The following is a 16,365-nucleotide window of genomic DNA, read 5'->3' as shown; positions in this document are numbered from 1 at the left end:
TCCAACAACCAAAATTCAGTTATTTGGGTGAAAATTCAACTTCATTGTTAATAGCACTAATCATGGCCATAGTACTGTCAACTTCATGGAGGATCAGTCGTGACTTACGAATCACAACGAATAGCTTGCATGCCTTATATAGCAGGCTTGGCACCAGTGATATTCTCAGTACCCACCGTGGGCTGAATTGACTTATGGCCAGATGCCACGGTTTTGAAACCAGTCCCAACCTCAAATCTCAAAGGTGATTTTACAGAGTGCCTTTCGTCAGGCTCCAGGGTAGATGCTTCAACTCTTTTACCTACTTTGAAGTACAGGTTGCTCATATATTAGGTTTGTAGGACCATAAAATTTTAGCATTTTACTTCTAAAAACAACCTGATGTACAAGAAGAGAAGCTTACCAAAAAAAAAAAAATCAAATTATGATTCATCGTATCATGGATAACCCCAGGAATCATCTGTTTAAAACGTCCCATTTTTCTAGATGATCAAAGTGTGGACAGAAAGATGGAGTGATTAGCCCAAGGACACACACCAGCAATGGCAGAGTCAGGGCTGTGGCACAACTGTCCTGACTTCTGTGCATTTTGTTCTTAGACAAACATAGCCGCTCTGTGTCATCTCCACTGAGTTACCTGCCTGCTCTAACTCGGTTCGAGGTTCACATGGCCTGGCTGTTAGTGCCTGTGGGAGGCTTGCCTTATGGAAAGACCAGCACGTCACCCTGACTTTCAGTAATGGAAGCTGGATGATACATACCGAGTAAGCATCTTGCTTTCCAGTCCTCAGTCCCCTGACCCTCTGTGCCTGTCATCTCAGTCTTTTAATCTCTGGAAGCATAATTAATCTATTTTTAGTGTCCAACTAAATGATCCGTTTCTGGTGCTAGGCTTGAGGTAGATTCTGCCTTTGCTGTTTTTCACAGAAGTAAAGATGTATGCTCACCCTCTGCTAGTCTAGAGAAACCTATGTCAAATGGCAACCTTTATAACCTCTCGCATGCCAAGCGCACTGGTAATGCACTACCTTCCTAGGGTGGGAGATGAGTCAGGGGAGAAAAAAATCAAGTCACAAAGGAGAAGGGCCTCCATGTGACTGGGTGAGCTTTTCATTGCGTCTCATTGGAGATGTCCTACCAACAAACAAACACAAACAAAACCTGAAATAAGTATAGACCTTTTTAAGTTTTTTTTTTTTACTCTGATAAAATACTTGTTTGATTTTTTGCCTTTTCTAAAAGTTACTTATAATTAATAACAGTCCTGATTTAAGATTATGAACTTTTCCAATAAGCTTGAGGTTTGGCGGAGCTGCATCCTTACTAGGCAGGCACACTGCGCAAGTGAGGAGCGGACCCAGCCGGTGGATGACAAGCCCGGCACGCCGACCAGCGGAGGAGTCTATCAGAATAGCCAAAATGACCACACGGCAGGAGCGTGGGAGATCCAGGCCATTAAGCATGGAAAATAAGGGGACTCTGGAGCTTTGCTTTCAGAGTATGACCCAAGGACCTAGGGGCTTGTCAGAGATGCAGACCACAGGGGTTGCCTGGAATCCACTGACTTGGGATTCCTGTGTGCATTCAAGTTGGTGAAGCGCTGGTCTGGATTTGACAGTCAGCTCTTCCCTTTACTATTGGCCAGACTGACCCTATCATTCTTTTGCTAAAATCCTTCGGTTTCCTCTTTAGTCTTAGGTCATGGTCATGACCTAAATCCTAGGCATGGTCTTCTGGGTGAGCTGGGTCTCTTGGCCCTCCCTGTCACTGACTGCCGTCCACAGGGGCCACCTTGCCTCGGGGCCTTTGCAGCTCTCCCTTCTGTGTTAGTTGCTCAGGGCTGCCATAACAGATGGTTTTCACACAACAGAAATGTATTCCATGACAATTCTGGAGGCCGGAAGTCTCAGATCGAGGCATCAGTAGGGCCCTGCTCTGCCTCACGGCTCTCAGGAGAATCCTTCCTTGCCCGTTCCAGCTTCCGCGCATGGCGGGCTGCAGCAGCCTCACTGCAGTCTCTGCCTTTGGCTTCATGTGCCCATCCTCCCTGTGTCTGTGTCTTCACGCAGCATTCTTCTGTGTGTCCGTGTCCACACTTCCCTCTTCTTATGAGGACATCCGGTTCCTGCGAGCTACTGGTCACAATATTTTGTCAGCTGATCATTGTATATAACCTTGTCTTACGTGTTTCTGTTTGAAGATACCCTCTGTAATATTTACTGTTGATTGATTAGCACTGAACTCACAGCACTATAATGCATGCCTGAGAAAGCTTATCTAACATACATATTTTCCCTGTAAGGCACATCATAGCCTTCTGGTTCTTAGGAACCCGGGAAGGCATTTCAGCACAATGCCTGGGGGCCATTTGAAACAACAAAGTCACCAACAAAAAGCACAACGATGCAAAAATGTCGCACTCCGTAGCCTGTGAAAAGGACACTTGTTTGCCATAGGAGAGCAAGAGCAGGAAGGCAGAGTGTGGCCTTGTCCAGCTTCAGCTGGGAACACGTGCGTCAGATGACTTGAATTCAGCACACGTCCGCAAGTGACCACAAACGCACCAAGTATTGATTTGGGGGTTGCGGAGATGTTTTAGTGAGTAGGCAAATTCACAGATACAGAATCTGCGAACGGCGTGGATCGAATGTGTCTTCACACACAGGCTTTAGTTTTAAAGACAGAAAGTTGGGTTTTTTGTCTTGGTGCTTTGCTTTACCTGACAATTGACTTTTCAACTACTGTTTCCGTTTCAAACTGATCTTCATTGTCTTTCAGGGAGATTCTCGTCTGTGTGAACTTTGAAAGCCATCACTAACATGAGAGCAGGAACCACCGTGAGCTGGTGGGGGCACCTGGGAGGAACCATACCATATGGCTTTTTGAACTATTTCAGATGGGACTTCCCCCCCCACCCCCCATCCCCTGCCCCCCACCCAACTGGGTTATTTGTGAGAAAGATAATGGAGGAAATATGATATTATTCTGAGTACTAGCTGGAAGCAGGGCCACTTCCACACTCCACTCACGTTTCCATATTGCTAGGCTCAGGCTCAGCTGCAGTGCCAGGGACCACACACAGCACTTCTGCACATCGGGCTGCCAGGAGAACTGGCATCTGTTGCTCTCCACTCGTGACCACTGTACCTACCCCTATCCTGTAACTACTCTTCCCTCGCTCTTCCTCTATTTTCTTGACTGCTCTGGATTTAGTGGTCTCCAATCTGTGTCTTGAGGTCTTTTCCAGAGGGAGGATCAGGCTGGGCTGGTGGTCACCACCCTGGCGGGCAGAGCTCTCGCAGGGTAAGCCTCTGAGGGGTCGCCAGTGCACCTCTCTGTGCACAGCTTTCCCCAGCACTCCCCAGACTTTTCTGAAACTCTTTATCATCTGGTACCCAGGAGTCTTTGTGGAGCATGGTACCTCCCTTCTTTCCAGTGTCCTGTTAGATCGGGAGTTCCTAGACGATAGGGAATGTCATCTTTCCCTGTTCCTGGAGCATCATTCTCAATACATGATCTTTGAATGAGTGGGTGAACAAATGAATGAATGGAACAAATGAATGAATGAGACCAAGAGCAGCAGTATCTGCAACTCCTTGCGGCCATTCCATGTCCTCGTGAAGTGTCTCTAAGGTTCCTGTTTGTGTCTCAAAGATTGGTGGCTGGAGCCTCCATATGAGTGGATGAGGCCAGCCTCTGACGGCACCCCACCTAGGCTGTCAGAGCGATCTTCAGAGCTGGCCTGGGCCTTGTAGTGAGTGTTTCCTGTGTGGAAGGCAACATTTGGGCTTTGTAGGACTAGTAAAAGACCTAGAAGAGGGCGGAGCATGGGAGCTCATGTCTGTAATCTCAGCACTTTGGGAGGCCAAGGTGGGAGAATTGCTTGAGCCCAGGAGTTGAGACCCCATCTCTACAAAAATTTAAAAATAATTAGCGGGGCGTGGTGGCTCACACCTGTGGTCCCAGCTGCTCGGGAGGCTGAGGTGGGAAAATCGCTTGAACCCAGGAGGTTGAGGCTGCAGTGAGCCGTGATCATGCCACTGCACTCCCATCCGGGTGACAGAGTGAGACCCAGCCTCCAGAACAAAAGAAGGTGATGTTCTTGCTATGTAGAACTTAAATTTGGTTAGGAAAAGAGAGTGGAGTGTACACAGCTGAGAAGTATATAGGTAAAGCAAGGGATAAGATGAAAGACTTCACTTAAAACAACTGCCCTAAAGCAATGTTTGATTTTTCAGAGGAGCAGTGTAGGATTAGTGAGTATCGTAGGAGCTGGAGGCAGAGGGACTGCTTTAGGCAGGAGTGGTCTCGGAAGCCCCTGTGGAGGAGGAGGCTGGGTCTTAGAGGGCGGATAAGGACCTGCAAGGCCAGGGAATGAAGAGCAGAGGGCATGGGATGAGCACGGAGCAGGAGGTGTCTGCAGTATTCAGTGGGCCCGACTGCGGGAGGCGTACAAGGAAAAGGCTGTGGACTCCTGCAGGCCCGGGGTGAGGCCGGGGGGGTCATGGAAGGATGCTTGTAACTCTGGCATGTTCAGGGCACAGGGAATAGAGGAGAGAGGAAGTTTGTGGCAAGCTGGAAAGGAGAGTTATTGAGACATCCGCTCAAATGCCAATGAATAGAATTTTCAGAGCTCAGTTTTGGAGGAAATGAACCAAAGAAGGAAGGGACGCATCAGGATTGAGAAGAGGATTACAGTGTCACACTGTCCGTGAGGTCCTATAGAACGGAGGCTTGCACCGGAACCGTCTTCGCTTTTGCACCCCAGATTAGAAGTAAATGCAGGCATAGATAGGGTGAAGATGGGTGGGGGACAGTGTGGAAAGTACTTTGTTAGTGATTCCCCTCTGGATCTATTCCGATGGACAAGGGGAAGTCTATCTTAGAAAGGCATCTGGAAGCAGCGGGGGGCATTGTGTGGACTGGCGGAGGAATGGCGGTCAGACTAGGAGAATGATTTTCAAAGGGAAAGTAAGTTAAAGGAAAAGGGGGTGATGTCAGGTCAGAGGGGAGGCTGGCATTGAAGAAAGACGCTTGGGTGAGAGATTGCACTCGGGTAAAAGCAAAACCAAAGGAGATACCTGTGCAGGGTGCCGGGGGCTCTGGAAATAAAGTCGGGAGGGACGGGTAATTGGTGGAAAACTTTGGGAAAGCCAAATTAACTGATTCCTTTCGAGCTTTAAATGTTAATATTGGGGGTTGAAAGCGTTTGTATAACCCAGATTCTCAAAAGGAATGGCTTGACTGTCAGTGCTTTCCCACAACTGCTTTGCTCTGCCCACCCCTGGCTCTTGGAAGGATAATCCCCAAAGGCATTGGGGCCTCCGTGCAACTGAAGCCTCAAAATATGGCCAGGGTAGTGGGGATAAAGCCCCCCTCGAGGCAAAGTCCCAGGGAGGAGTGCCGGTCCTCGTCTCCAATGTCCATAGGACCTTCCCAGTGGAGGGCAGGCCTGGACCATCCTGTGTCCCCAGATAGCCTCCTGGCCAGCACGAGGGCTGGGCTTGCACAGGTGGCTCTAGGACACAGCCCCTGAGTACACCAATCCCCCAGTTCGCCAGTCCCCACGCCCAGGAAAGGAGAGAAGGAAAGGGTCAGGCTGGGTGTAGAACTCTGCAGCGCGGACACCACAATGAGTGGCACCAACGCCTGACGCTGTGTTTCTCTCCTGCAAGGGCACCATGCCGGTGGAAAGGATGCGCATGCGCCCGTGGCTAGAGGAGCAGATAAACTCCAACACGATCCCAGGGCTCAAGTGGCTTAACAAGGTGAGTGGATCAGGATGGGTGTATGTGTGAGAGAGGTCCTGGCTGAAACACGCCCAAGCAGACTGCCGAAAGTAAAATTGTTTGTATTCAAAATCTTAGGCTCATTCATGACAAAAAACAGCCAATGCAAAATGATCATAAAACATCAAGTTATCATCTCAAAGGCTTTTTTTCTTTTAGAGACAGGGTCTCACTATATTGCCCATGCTGGAGTGCAGTGGTGCGATTGCGACTCACTGCAGCCTCGACCTCTTGGGTTCGAGTCATCCTCCCACCTCAGCCTCCAGAGTAGCTGGAACTACAGGTAAATGCCACCACACCTGGCTAATTTTTGTATTTTTTTTTTTGTAGAGCTGAGGTCTCACCATGTTGCCCAGGATGGTCTTGAACTCCTGGGCTGAAGTGATCCTCCCACTTCAGCCTCCCAAAGTGTGGGGATTACAGGCATGAGCCACTGAACCCTGTCGCAAAAGGATTTGTATCCTCTCCGACTATAGCCTCAGCCTGGAGTCTCCAGTGTCTGCTCACCTTTGGTGTCTTGGCTGACTGCCTGTGGAAAGCTCCTTGCTGTGTTGTTCTTTGAGGATTCTTACCCTCTTCCTTCTCCAAATTCCTTTTTTTTGCTTCTCCTGGCCTTTTAGGACTAGAGGACATGGGAACTCCAGGGTTTTATATTAGGAATGGAGCATTTCCTTTTCAATGTTCTCTATTTAAAGAAAGCTTGTTTTTGTCTTTAAGAAAAAAACCTTCTTTTTACCTCTGTAATGAAGCCCATCTGTGTGCCCACCTTTCCTGAAAAAGCAGCCAGTCCTTTACAACCTGCCCCTTCCATGCACAAACCCTCCCTTACTTTGCTAACCTAAACACTCTGAATTTAATTGATCCTAGCTATTAGGGGTGAATCAGAAAGAGATAATGTAGGTAAAAATGAAAAACTTCCAGAACTATATAATCTAGAAAAACAACTAAATATATATCATGCCTTCTTTAAGGAGGCCCAGGAGAGAAGTTCCTCTCCTACCAGGGACACTTCTGAGTAAATGCCTTTTTCCTCTTCTCCACTCCCTCCCCTTTTCTTTTTTAATCTTAAGGACACAATGAATAATTTAGCTGGCCAGGCTTTATCTTTGTATCAGGTGCAAGAGCTTAGAGCCAGATTGCAGTTTGTAGCTTGCTTCCAACAAGGGAACAGGATATTGCAGTGTAATTTTTTTTAACTAATATCATTCCTGGCCTTATTGGGTCTTTTCAGATATCTTTTAAATCTTACTTCTTTTTGTCCTTTTCCTTTTATCCACTTATTTAGATTTTTTTTTTTTTTTTCCTTTAAACAAGGTCTCCCTCTGTCGCCTAGGCTGGAGTGCAGTGGCACGATCTCAGCTCACTGTAACCTCTGCCTCCGGGCTCAAGCAGTCCTCCCACCTTTGTCTCCCAAGTAGCTGGGACCACAGGTGCACTCCTGGATAATTTTTGAATTTTTTTTGTAGAGATGGGGTTTCACTATGTTGCCCAGACTGGTCTGGAACTCCAGGACTCAAGTGATCTGCCTGCTTTGGCCTTCCAAAGTGCTGGGATTGCAGGCATGAGCCACAGTGCCCAGCCTTATTTTGAATTTAATGTTACTGTGCTGAATAGCTCTGTTTGAGCCTTTCTGAAACAAGGTGGGGCACTAAGTAAATAGAAATGAAGAAACCATATGCTTACTCCCTGTGACCTGTCACATATCTCAAGGTCTTAACGCAAACAATGTATTTTTCTAGAGTTGCTCTATCTATAGTGTTTTAGATTTACATATGTAATCAGCTTCTTCCAAAGAAACAAACAAGAAATGGAGGAGCTCCTTGGTCAGCTCAGTTAGCAGGGGTGCCATGGGGGTATAAGGAAGGGGGGACCAGAGTAAAGGGGAGCTGGAGAGCCAGGGTAGCAAATGACACTGAATGAAAGCTGATGAGTACTCAGCACTTACTCTGTGCCAGGCACCCTTCTAAGCAAGGTACATGCATTAACTTACCTTCTGCCATCATGGGGTAGGTACAGTTAATATTTTCCATTTTACAGACAAGGAAACCGAGGCACAGAGAGGTTAGGTAGGATTCTGTCTTGAGGAACAGGTAGCATCACTGTTTGATGTGAAGTGGAAGAGGAAAGCCTATGTTCCTGTGTTCTAAAGAGAAGTAAGTTGTCTGTTTTTGCTTTTCCTTTTTTAAAATTACCTCCACCAGTTTTGGTTGGCTTGATGCAGTAGAGAACAGACAGTGTCTCACACCAATCGTGTTGAGCAGGTGCCTGGTATGTTGACCTCTGTGATTGGTTTAGACTAACCATTAGTGCCTTCTTGGTGCGGTAGTGGATGGAACTCTGGCTCCCCGAGAAGATATGTCCACATCCTCACCCCCAGAATCTGTGGATGTCACCTCATTTGGAAAAAGGGTTTTTGCAGATATGGTGAAAGACCTTGACATGAGATCATCCTGGATTTTCTGGGTGGGCCCTAACTCCAATGAGGAGTGCCTTTATAACACACGGAAGAGGAGAAGGCACGCACAGAGGAGAGGGGCGTGTGAGGACTGAGGCAGAGACTGGAAATAGGCAGCCACAGCCGAAGGACTCCAAGAAGAGGCGAGGAAGGAATCTTCCCAGAGCCTTTGAGAGGAGTGAGCCCTGGCTGGGCACGGTGGCTCAGGCCTGTAATCCCAGCACTTTCGGAGGCTGCGGTGGGCAGATCACCTGAGGTCAGGAGTTTGAGACCAGCCTGACCAACATGGTGAAACTCCATCTCTACAAGCACAAAAATTAGCTGGGTGTGGTGGGGGGTGCGTATAATCCCAGCTACTTGGGAGGCTGAGGCAAGAGAATCGCTTGAACCCAGGCGGTTGAGGTTACAGTGAGCTGAGATTGCGCCACTGCACTCCAACCTGGGCAACAGAGCAAGACTCCGTCTCAAAAATAAATAAATAAATAAATAAAAGGAGTGAGCCTTGCAGACACCTTGATTTTGGACTTCTGGCCTTCAGGACTGTGATGGAATACATTGCTGCTGCTGTAAGCCACCCATTTTGTGTAATTTTTCACCACAGTCTTAGGAGATTGATGCACCCTCTAAGGGTCACCTCCTTACTGGGACTCTCGGTTGAGATGCCTTCTCCTCCATCTATTTTGTCAGTGTTTTTCTGGTACAGGACCAGAAGGCAAATGGATTTCTCTTTGTGCAAATGAACACTTGGCCCCTTTCAGGCAGCCCTTCCCTGCGGAGCGTCGCTCATCTGACTCTTGGCTCGAGAGTTCTCTTCCTGAGGCAGGGAAGGAAAGGAGACCTCTGTCATCTCACTGGGCTCCTCCGCTAGAGCTGGACGTGAGCCAGGCTGATGAAGAAGAGCGTGCCCGTGGCTGTTGGCCCGTGCCGCCTCTCAGCACCGCCCTGGCACAGAGGCCAAGGCCTGCACTGTGGCCCTGAGGCCCTGTCAAGCTGCATCCTGCTGAGGCCTAGCCAGAGTGGGCACGTGTGCTGCTCGTGCACATGGGCACTGCCATCACTGTCACTGCAGACCTCGACTGGGGTCAAGATCTCTTCTCTCCATACCTACACTCCCACAGGGCGTCTTTTTATAGGTTTCCGCTAACTTAGGCTTGTTGGCATTCATCCGTCCATATAAATACTTAACGGAGAGCCTAATGTTCTTCCCTCCCATTCACAAGCATTCTGCCTGGAAATCCTTGTTTATATTTTGAGTGGTTTGAGATCATTCCAAGATACCTTTTGCCACTGAAGACTGTTGTGACTGTTAGAAAACACTGTCCCTGGGGCTGTGGGACTCACTTCTGCTTCAGTCGGCATTCAGGATGTGTTCGTGTTTACCGTGAAGTGCTCGAGGCTGGAAGCCCCATGCACTGGTGCCTTGGCTGTCTTTATCGTGTCTGCGTGCTCAGGGCCAGGCCTAGTGCCTGGTAAGTGGGAGGCCCTCTGTCAAAATTGTTCTGGGAATACGCAGATGAATGTCGTGGTCTTGAAGGGGAGCAACGTTGGTGGTATTTTTGTTCTGTTAAGATAATCAGATTTATGGACACTGGGTTGGCAGTTGTCACATGGCTCTCAGAAAGTCCGTTCAACCTACTCCATTTTTAGTACGAGAGAAAGAGTTGGTTCGTTAACGCCTTACGTTTGTTTCTATCCCCTATTGTCTTAGTCTGTTCCCTGTTGCTTATAACAGAATACCTGACTCTGGATAGTTTGTAAAGAAAAGGAATTTATTTCTTACAGTTATGGAGGCTGAGAAGTCCAAGGTTGAGGGGCTGCATCTGGTTGAGGGCCTTCTTGCTGGTGGGGACCCTCTGCAGAGTCCTGAGGCAGTGCAGGATATCACCTGGTGTGGGGGACGAGTGTGCGAACACAGGTCTCTCTTCCCCTTAAAAAGCCACAATCCTACCCCCATGACAGCTCATTAATCCATTAATCCCTGAATGGATTAATCCATTCATGAGGGCAGGGCCCTCGTGACTCAATCACCTCTTAAAGGCCCCACCTCTCAGTCATGCCACATGGGGGATTAAATGTCAATATAAGTTTCGTAGGGGGCAAGTATTCAAACCATAGCACCTACTTTTAATAAGTTTGAAGGAGGGTGGGAATGGAATGGGTCCCTTGGATTCCTCTGAAGGAACAGCGAGGAAGTTTGGAAAAGTGCTTTATAACCAGCTTATGAATGAGGCCTTGACTGGGCCATTTGCCTTTGGTTATAGGTATTTGCAAATGTGCATAGCATATTTGAGTAGCCCAATGACCAAAAAAAAAAAAAAAAAGAATAGGATAGCAAATTTTCATATGCCTGCATCTAGATGTATGAATATTTTGCCTTATCTTTGTGTGTGTGTGTGTGTGTGTGTGTGTATCTGTGTGTATCTGTGTGTAGCTGTGTGGTATTTTAAAGCAACTCCCTGACAGTGTACATTGTAAGACATAAGGACATTTTCTTATATATCCACAATATACCATTGTTAATTGGACAAAATTAATACTGTTTAATATCATCACTGCTCCATTCATATTCAAAATGCCTTGAGTATTCCCAAATAATCTTGTTACAGTTGATTTGTTCAAATCAGAATTCAAAGGCTGTCCACAGGCTGTGTTTCGTATTTATGACTCTACGTCTCTGCTGACTGTGGGCAGTAACCTCTGTTTTTTTCCTTCTTGCCATTGACTTGTTGAGACCAGGTTAGTTTTGGGTTTGTCCACGTGCTTGCTTGTGGTTCCCTGGGCCATTTCTTGAGGAAGGAAGGAGGCAGCCACATCCGGGGTCCCAGTTTCTCTCACAGCTCCGTGTGACCCCCAACACTGGTGGGGTTACTGATTTTTTATTTCCTGGGGGAGATCCTCCTGGATCCATGCACTAAGGCAGGGGAATCATCAGACCTTTCCCTTTTTTTCACTTTGAAAGTAGACTTGTGTTTGTGTAAACATCAGGCTGTCTCTGACTGAGGTAAGGAGTCCAAACAAAAATAGCACAGTAATTGGAACATCTTGCAAATGCTGGGGGGAAGAAGAGGCAGAGGAGATAACAGAACTAGTTTCCATGTGGGGCCAAGGAACATTTTTGTTCTACATTGCTCAAGATAATCTCAGATGCTTTTCTTTTTTTTTTTTGAGAGGGAGTCTCGCTCTGTCGCCCAGGCTGGAGTGCAGTGGCCGGATCTCAGCTCACTGCAAGCTCCGCCTCCCGGGTTCTCGCCATTCTCCTGCCTCAGCCTCCCGAGTAGCTGGGACTGCAGGCGCCCGCCACCTCGCCCGGCTAGTTTTTTGTATTTTTTTTTAGTAGAGACGGGGTTTCACTGTGTTATTAGCCAGGATGGTCTCGATCTCCTGACCTCGTGATCCGCCCATCTCGGCCTCCCAAAGTGCTGGGATTACAGGCTTGAGCCAGCACGCCCGGCCATCAGATGCTTTTCTGAAGTCAAGCAGTGCTCATCTCTCCTGCCTTCCTTCAGATGGGCGAGTTCTGCACACATGTACAAATGGTGGGCCCTGGCATGGGGTGTCTATCCATGCACAGCGAGTACCACCACCACATGTGCAGGACTGGTCACTCGGGGATGGGACACCTAGCACGTACTGACGTCATAGCGTCTACACACACATAGCAACACCGTCATGTCCCATGGAACACACAGCTTGTGACCAGAATGTTTGCTGGTCAGAATCTCTTTCAGTTTTAAGATGAATCTTGCTTTCTCTTACCTTTTCATATGGTCTTCTTCAAAAAAAGAATCTGTGATACGATTTTAAAGATATTTCTGATAAGTTTATTAGTCTTTTCTTTTTTTTCCTGAAATATGAAAAACTACTGAAAAGTGACATGTAGTTTAAAAAATATGCAGCCATCACCACTGTCCAGTTCCAGAACGTTTTATCCCTCCAAAAGGAAATGCTATATCCGTTAAGCAGTCACTTCCCATTTCCCTCCCCGCTAGCTTGTGGCAACCACTAATCTCCTCTCTGTCTCTATGGATTTGCCTTTTCTGGATATTTCATGTAAATGGAATCATTCAATATTTGGCCTTTTGTGTCTGGCTTCTTTCACCCAGCGTAATGTTTTCAAGGTTCATCTACGTGGTAGCATGTGTCAATACTCTATTCCTTTTTGTGGCTGAATAATATTCCATTGTATGGATATACCACATTTTGTTTGCACATTCGTCAGCTGATGGACACTCGGGTTGTTTCTATCTTTCGGCTTTTGTGACTAGTGCTGCTATGAGCATTTGTGTATAAGTTTTGGTTTGAATGTTGGCTTAGAATTCTTTGGGTGTATATCCAGGTGTAAAATTACTGGGTCATCAGGTAATTCTGTGTTTCACTTTCTCGAGGAATGGCCAGACTTTTTCTCCAGAGTTGGCTGCACTGTTTTGCATTCGCACAGCAATGTATGAGGATTCCAGTTTCTCCACATCCTCACCAGCGTTTGTTATTTGTGTATCTGTTTTTGGAGACATGTCTATGGGTTAGTCTGTTTTGTGTTGCTATAAAGGACTACCTGGGGCTGGGTAATTTATAAAGAAAAGAGGTTTCTTTGGGTCAGGGTTCTAGGCTGTACAAGAAGCATGACCTTGGCATCTGCCTCTAATAAGGCCTCAGGATGGGAGACAAAGGGCATTACATGGCAAGAGAGGGAGGAAGAGAGAAAGGTGCAGGCGCCAGGCTCTTTTGAATAATCAGCTCTCACAGGAGCTAATGGAGCGAGAGCTTACTCATTACCATGAAAGCGACACCAAGCCATTCATGAGGGATCCTGCCCCATGACCCAAACACCACCCACCAGGCCCCACCTCCAACACTAGCGATCACATTTTAATGCAAGATTTTGAGGGGACAAACATCCAAACTCTTCCAGTCTACTCAGGCCTGTCACACATTTCAGGAGGATCCATAGTGGGTAATTGCTAGGTTCGGTCAGCGCTTTTGTAGTTGCAAGACTTTTGCGGTTTCTGTGGGACTAGGTTTGGTTGTGTGTGTGTGTATGTATATGCATGCATGCGTGCAGATGCTTAAAAAGATCTACTTTATCGGTATCAATTTTGTGTCTTGCAAGTTAGATTTCAGATTGTGTCACCCTAGAACTCCTTTGATCTAGAAAAAAGTGCAACAGCAAATTCTTAAGAATCTTGGTGTTTAAGCATAAAGCTTTAGATTCTGGGCGTGCACTTCAGGAACAGTTCTTTCACTGAAATCAATTTTCACTTGTATTAATTTTCATGTGAACATCAATAAATGGCATTAAGTGATTTTGCTGTCGATTTCATCTACATTAAAGCATCAAATGTCACTCAGCCCCTTTCTGATCACTGTCTTTTGAAATTGGCTAACCTGCAGCCCTCTCTGTGGATGATACAGAATGAACACCAAGGAATTTCTGAAAGAGTCTCTCACTTTCAGTTCTCCTTTAATAACTGACTTTTTAGAAGATGGTAGAATTTTCCTTTTAACAGGTTTTGGGAAACTCTCCAATGTTCTGAAATAGTCTTAGTTCTGGCTTTGTGATTGGTTCTGTGGAGAGGTGCTGAGTCTCTCTGGGGACAGCTGGACCCTTTCTGCATGTCACTGTGTGAGACCGAAGAGGTGGAAACCCCTGCTGACATTTCCTCTCCTTCCTCAGCGTCTAGTGCGGGGACCCGCATACCTGGCAATTACCAGAACTGCCTTGAGAGCTTTAAAAGAGTACGGCCTCCTGGGCTTTAATCTACAGAATCCAGGTCTCAACCGGTCTGTCATAGGACAGGGACTCTTCCAAATCTAAAAGCTGGGAGATAATGAGTGGGTGATTAAGTAATAGTATATGGAGTTGCATGACCTGGGGTTTGAACTTAGACACTTACTACCCTGCAAGTTCCTTGACCAAACAGTTAAAATCTGCTTCTCGGTTTCTTCAGCTGTAAAATGGAAATCGTAACATATACCTCGCTCAGGAGGCTGTAGGAGGTAAACAAAGCTGAGGTCCACGTGGACGTGTAGGCAGATGCACAGTGCCAGTGGGACCTTAGCACCTGAGGTCCATGTGGACGTGTAGGCAGATGCACAGTGCCAGTGGGACCTTAGTACCTGAGGTCCACGTGGACGTGTAGGCAGATGCACAGTGCCAGTGGGACCTTAGCACCTGAGGTCCATGTGGACGTGTAGGCAGATGCACAGTGCCAGTGGGACCTTAGTACCTGAGGTCCATGTGGACGTGTAGGCAGATGCACAGTGCCAGTGGGACCTTAGCACCTGCCGCTACCGCCACAGGAGCTGCTTGGGCCAGGTTCCTCATCTGTAGCTTCACTCAGAAGACGGCTTTCTTAGTAAACCATGCGTTTCCAATTTCCAATCATTTGTTTTTCAGGGTTGCTTGAGGCAGTGTTGAATTACAAACCTCAGTTACATTGAGAGAGATGTAGAGATAGTCTGATATAAGGATTGTATTGAGAGCTGTTTCTCCAGAAAATGTGTCATCTCATAACCACTACCTCTTTGTTTGCACTCCTTGCTATTTCCTGCAGGCGGTGGACCCGCGGGGATTCCAACATGACTTTCTATTTCTGTTGGATGCATAGGCAAATGGAGATACTCGGTTTCTGCGACAGTGGCCCAGATACACCCGACTTCTCTGTAGCAGCATCAAGGGTTTTGGAAAGTTGTCTCATTTTTAATGTACTGAAGATAGCTGGAGTTACTATTTACCAAACGATGAGAATAAATTATAAGAATAAGCATTAGAAGTTTCAGTAGGTGGCCATTTTTCTGTGGTTTTATAAAAAGAGGCACAGGGTCGGGTGTGGTGGCTCACACCTGTAATCCCAGCAGTTTGGAAGCCTGAGGCGGGCAGATCACTTGAGGTCAGGAGTTCGAGACCAGTCTGGCCAGCGTGGTGAAACCCTGTCTCTACTAAAAATACAAAAAGTGACCAGGTGTAGTGGCGCATGCCAGTAATCCCAGCTACTCAGGAGGCTGAGGTGGGAGAATCTCTTGAACCCGGGAGATGGAGGTTGTAGTGAGCCAATATCGTGCCATTGCACTCCAGCCTGGGCAACAGAGCGAGACTCTGTCTCCAAAAAGAAAATTAAAAAACAGAAAAGAGGCACAAATAATGGAACACACTGGCATATCCCAAATCATCACCTTTGACCTTGGAAAACATTCCTGCTCTGCAAGACTTCATGGGACTGACTGTCACTTGGGGTAGGCTGTCAGGATTTGGGATCCAGCGGGGGAAGTGGGTTTGGTTTACGGTAGATTTTCTTGTCAACAGTCAACACATTCAGTGATGCTTGGTGGGGAATCTTGCTGGCTAGACCTTCACAACCTTTTGCAGTGGTGGGTCAAAACCTGTGACTGCGGTTGTTCTTTACCTTTTTTTTTTTTCCCTTCAGGAAAAGAAGATTTTTCAGATCCCCTGGATGCATGCGGCTAGACATGGGTGGGATGTGGAAAAAGATGCACCACTCTTTAGAAACTGGGCAATCCATACAGGTACTAAAACTCCCTGCGGCATTTATAGAGGCAGGCACTCTTGCTTAGTTTTGTTTTTATTACACATAATAAAATATCCTGGCTTATGACCTCATGAAGATGGCTGTGAAAAACCTGTGACTTGTTGCTAGGCACATCCAGGACACATGGGGTGCAAACTACAGCCGTCAGAAGTAATGCTCCCCTCATCTCATAGACTCTTAGTCCTTCAATTTCCTATAAATGTGGTATTCTAAGAAGTTCCCTAGGTGTTACCAGGGAAATAGAAACTCATTTGTTCTGATGCTATAAACTTTGATCAAATTTATCTACCCTACAAAAGGCAGTCAGAAATACATTTATTTATTACAACATTTACATAGGGAGCTACTTACAGGAATGGACTCTATTGGAGCGTCAGATGAAAAAGAGGCACTCAGGTTCCCTCTGCCTGTTGACTTCGCAGCCTCTCGGTCTTCTGTATTTTTCTTACGCTGGTGCTCCATTCTTCCAGCATTTATAGTTTCCTCAAGCTGTTCAGTAGAACCAGGGTGACCAGCTTGTCCCAGTTGGTCTGGAACTGTTCAAGTTTTAAAAACAAAATTCCCACATCCCAAGAAC

General features: G+C 46.8%; 1 protein-coding gene and 1 non-coding gene across 4 annotated transcripts in view; one reads left to right on the top strand and one right to left on the bottom strand.

Annotated features, from left to right (window-relative positions):
* Positions 1–16,365, top strand: part of IRF2 (interferon regulatory factor 2) — an 87,884-nt gene that overhangs the window by 39,535 nt on the left and 31,984 nt on the right. For 2 of the 3 annotated variants that reach the window (XM_025386247.1, XM_025386244.1), the window contains exons 2-3: positions 5,676–5,768; positions 15,666–15,765. In XM_025386247.1, the coding sequence (XP_025242032.1) occupies positions 5,682–5,768; positions 15,666–15,765 (187 nt within the window). In that variant the 5' untranslated portion in view covers positions 5,676–5,681. Of the gene's footprint in view, positions 1–5,660; positions 5,769–15,665; positions 15,766–16,365 lie in introns of those variants that run through there. The other variant, XM_025386245.1, reaches the window with a different exon arrangement.
* LOC112625604 lies at positions 2,740–2,823 on the bottom strand. The gene has a single exon (XR_003119686.1). It is a non-coding gene; the product is annotated as a small nucleolar RNA SNORD79 (small nucleolar RNA).

Source organism: Theropithecus gelada, chromosome 5 (assembly GCF_003255815.1).
Source record: "Theropithecus gelada isolate Dixy chromosome 5, Tgel_1.0, whole genome shotgun sequence".
In the NCBI taxonomy this organism is placed as follows: Eukaryota; Metazoa; Chordata; class Mammalia; order Primates; family Cercopithecidae; genus Theropithecus; species Theropithecus gelada.
The sequence above is the reverse complement of the archived record's forward strand: the minus strand, read 5'-3'. Positions and strand labels throughout refer to the sequence as shown.